Raw genomic sequence first — 4545 nt, forward strand, 5'->3', positions numbered from 1 at the left:
ACGGTATCGAGGCCGGTGTTGTTCCTGAAGAGATTTTCGGGAAGGGATTCACCAGTGAAATTGTTCTGGGACAGGTTGATGAACTGGAGTTTTCCCAATTTGGAAAATAGATCCTCAGGAAGTGTTTCAAGTCTGTTCAAGTGAAGATCGAGGTTCACGAGGTTCTCCAGTTTGTCAAAGCTTTTCGGTTTTACTTCAATGATTTCATTCTTCCAAATGTTCAAGAGCGTGAGCTTCGGTAATTTATCGAATGCCGGGGGTGCGATTACCTCCAGGTGATTGCCACCGAGTTCGATGGACTTGAGATGAGGAAGATCGAGGAAATCATGTGGCAATTCATGGAGATTGTTCTCCCGGAGATTCAGGAGTGTCAGGTTCTTCATGTCGTGGAGGAGATCCTCGGTGACGTTTTTCAAACCGTTGCTGGAGAGGGTCAGTCTCTTCACGTTCTTGAAGTTGGCGAATGTATTTCTGGACAACGAGAGCGTTAAGTCACCGATTGATTGGAATATCAAGTCCTCGATGTTATCAGCAACGATTTGGTTGGCTATTGCTCCCAGTTTCTCTCGCTCTGGCAATTTGCATTTTCGGAAGGATATCGAGTTCACCTGGAGGATCTGCTGGATCTTTCCTAGGTGAAATTCCGTCCAATTCGGGGAATTGTAGCACTCGATTCTGACCCACTCCTCTGGCTTGAAGTGAACTGTGAAGGCTGAATTTAAATCGCTTGTCTCGCAGTGCACCTGATAGGTGTTATCTGGCAGCTCCTGGCAGCTTCCACATCCTGGACCCTTGGGACACTGGAACGACATCACCTGGGATAATAGGCCCACCATCACGCACCATTGGAGACGATACATGATCTCTCGAAGATGAAAATCTATTTCTAAAACGAACAGAGGGATTCGTTAGTTGCGAAAGTAGAACACAGTTCTTCACTCTTTCCACCAATTTCTACGAATCTATGGGAGATGACGAAAATTTTGCCACTACCTTTTTTGTAGCTCTGGATGAGTACTATTAAAAAGGTTTAGATGAAAATTTTGATATCTGTCTTGAATTCGGAAATATTCAAGGAAAACTGACCAAGTGACGAGTGGGGTCGAACGAGTCGAGTCGATTCTAGTCAACCATTTTTTAGGTATATCTTCAAATCTGAGAGAGATAGCAAAAATATTGTAATTTCCTTTTTTGTAGGACTCAATACGCTCTATAAAAAAGGTCTTAACAAAAAAATTGATATCAGCCCCGATGTCCGAGATATCCATGCAAAATTGAAGACGAAAAATCGAGAATCGTTTCATCATTTCGCTATTGGAATTTATAAATAAAAAAATGCCTGTCCATTAAAAAAAATCTGTCGAAATTCTGATTTGTGGTAGAATTTATAGATTTCTCTGAGGATTCTTTGAATATTTCCAGATGAATACAAGATAATTTCTTTAGAATTTGACTTTTTCCATAATTACTTCCACAATCATTCCGCAAAATTTCTCACCGCAAATATTCTCACCGTCAATATCCGGGTCATTAACCTTTCCCTTTACCTCGACGCGTATGGAGAGAGGTCTCACGCTATTTGAACGTAAAATATCCTGTCGTATTTTACAATCCGCAACACGTGTTCGCAATTGAACAACCGGTAATTTCATTGAAATGCAAATGGTTGGGGAAGCCCACCTGTTCTCAACACACCTCACGTGGAAATAATTCCACGAAGTGGAAATTAATCGCTCCTAATTCTAAACTATTTAATTAAAAAAAACCATCACCTGCGCCGAATTGACGAGATGTCATAATAAAATAGATAATAGAAAATAGAATAATAAAATAAAATAGAGACGACATTCGATGGGATTTACATAATTGAATAAAATATCTTTATGTGCGGGAATTTCATCAGGCGATAATTAATCTTCTAATTGGGAAGAAATAGAATGGAATATTGAGGAATGAAACACGCATAATCATGGCTCCAAAAAATTACTGCAAATAGCGGAATTACGTTTGTAACCAGGAAAATGTCGGGATTATGTTCAGAGAAAATTATGTAATCGGATTGAATGAAAGAGGGGAATTATGTGAATTGAGAAATACTCTCTTGAGAGCACTTGAATCTGTGGAGAGGCGTTACTGCACCATTGTATCACAATTATCAGTGGAAATGAAAGATATATTAAAAACATCTGCGCAGTTCTATCTTCTTTATCACCTACTCCACCATGAACACTTGAATTTCCTCTGGCAAAGGATTTTTTATTTCGCTCGAGCAAAAATTCAGAGATTATAGTTTAAGATCAATCGATAATCCAACTGATAATTATCCGTTTCCGGAGAGAATTAATGTGCGATGATTTGTGTAATTCGAGTCAGAATGTAAAACACTGAAGATTCAAAACTCCATTTGTTTATTATTATTTTTCATTGAGTGATAAAAAGGTTAAAGTTAAAGTCGGATTCATTCTCACTTCAGTTTTTCATGGCTATCTCAGAATCCGAGAAAGATAGCGAAAATTCTCTGAGAATCTTTTTTATAGAAAAGATCAAAACCTACAAAAAAGTTTATGACAAATTTTCCGCTATCTCTCTTAGATCCCGAGATATTTTGCAAAAAATCCAGTATTAACAAAATCAACTTGATATCCTCAACTTTTTCGTTTCTCTGGTTTTCTAGGATTATCTCAGAATCTGAGACCCATACCGAAATAACTGACAAGACCTTTTTTGTAGAAAAAATAGAGATCTATAAAAAAGGTTCTACAAAAATCTAGCTGACACTCTTAGATTCCGAAATAACCCTCTAAAATCTAACTATTATCTAAAATCACTCGTTCCCCTTCACCTTTCGCAATAAATTCTACTCCTCAAAATATTTCCCTTTGAATTACGACTCCGAGTCGACGAAAAATTGCCATTAAAAAACGGAACCAAAACCTCAATGATTACAGGTTAATTCTCCAATCAATCGATTTGTGAATCTCATTCCGAGACAAATTATCACTGGAAACACGCGACAGATAGCGAATATCGAAAGCCGAATGAAAACATTGTGACGTAATTCCCAAACTCCAACATTCACTTGTGATTACTCACCAGTTATTCAACCCGTTCCCTCACTTCATCCAATTATCGGTGATAATTAATAAGTTATGATTCGAAAGCTTATTCCAGGGGAACAATTCGCACTAACACTACATCAATTATCAGATTAATCTCAAGTGGTGTGTTGAAATAATAAGAAACTTCGTTAAAATCGTGTGAAAACATCAGTGCCTCAAGGCAGACTGAACTGAACTGAAATTAAATCGAATTCAAACCGAACGCCCGGTGAAGGCCTTCCCTCCCCCTCCGCGGCTTTTCTCTCCCCTCCAGACCCCTCCGCCCTCGACCAACCAATGGGGTGAGGGGCCCAATTTCGAGGGTGGGGAAATTTACAGTTATGGTTTTTCCCTGGGAAAATTTAAAGTGAAAGAGGAGTAGGAAAATTCAGAGGAGGAAATCCTGATGGAGAATTTTGGAGATTTCGTTTTACGAAAATATTGGTTTTGTAATTTATTGATAGATTTTTTCCTGGGAAAGGGGAAATTGAAAGGGAAAAGGGGGAATTTTGAGGAGAAATTTCTGAAGTAGAATTGTTGCTAATTTGTTTTTCGATAGAAATTTTATTTCTGAAATTTACGGTTAAATATATTTCCCCGAAAAATCAAAATCAAAATGAGGAAGGGAAATTCTCGGGGGAAGTACCCCTGTACTATTAATATTATAAATTAATATTATAGTTTTTCATTAAATAACGATATAAACTATATAAACAAATACCTTCTAGCAATCACAAATGTAAAAAATTATTGACAATTCGATATTAAAAATCGATAACCAATCGATGGTGAATCGATGTCTGAAATATTCTGTCGAACTCTCATTCATTGAAAAACGAAAAAGTGTAGAGAATCATTTTTTAAAATCCATAATGACTCTAAAAAAAAACAAAATGTCAATTCTCCACAACAAATAAAACGATTGACAACATTGAAAATTCAAATCGTTATCACAACAGTTGGCTTCCCCCTTCTCGATTCTTCTCTCGGAAAATATCAGCTAATATTAAAATTTGTCATCTCCATTTTTACTGATTTACGATTAAAATCCCGTGAATTCGAGAGATTAAGATCGCCCTCCCCCCGATAGTAGACACATAGTGATAAGACCCGGTATATGATCAAAATACATATACCAAGGAGATGAAAATTAAATAAAAAAAAAAAGCCGTGCCCTGATTCCAATTCTGAGAATATCGGTATTTTCCCCTGAATAAAAAACCGTACGACAATTTTTTCAAGGAACGATTGAAGAAAAATTCTCTCTGCGAAATTTCCACGAGTTTTTCAATCAAAAAAATAATACCGGGAAAAATTCCCCGAATTTTCGATTTAACCGAAAATCTAGAAAAATCCTGTTCAAACCGATTATTCGCAATTTACGTCGTAACCTTTGAAGATCCACGATGTACGATAAATATTGCCGATCACGTATCAATTTCTTATC

General features: G+C 37.0%; 1 protein-coding gene across 1 annotated transcript in view; it reads right to left on the reverse strand.

The window, feature by feature from the left end:
• Positions 1 to 3279, reverse strand: part of LOC105265565 (protein toll) — a gene marked incomplete in the record, with an annotated part of 5864 nt that extends 2585 nt beyond the window's left edge. The window contains 2 exon segments of the mRNA XM_011303115.1: positions 1 to 886; positions 3094 to 3279. Of these exon segments, the coding sequence (XP_011301417.1) occupies positions 1 to 860 (860 nt within the window).
• Between the last annotated feature and the right edge of the window lie 1266 nt (positions 3280 to 4545).

The sequence above is a fragment of the Fopius arisanus genome, unplaced genomic scaffold (genome assembly GCF_000806365.1).
Source record: "Fopius arisanus strain USDA-PBARC FA_bdor unplaced genomic scaffold, ASM80636v1 scaffold00031, whole genome shotgun sequence".
In the NCBI taxonomy this organism is placed as follows: domain Eukaryota; kingdom Metazoa; phylum Arthropoda; class Insecta; order Hymenoptera; family Braconidae; genus Fopius; species Fopius arisanus.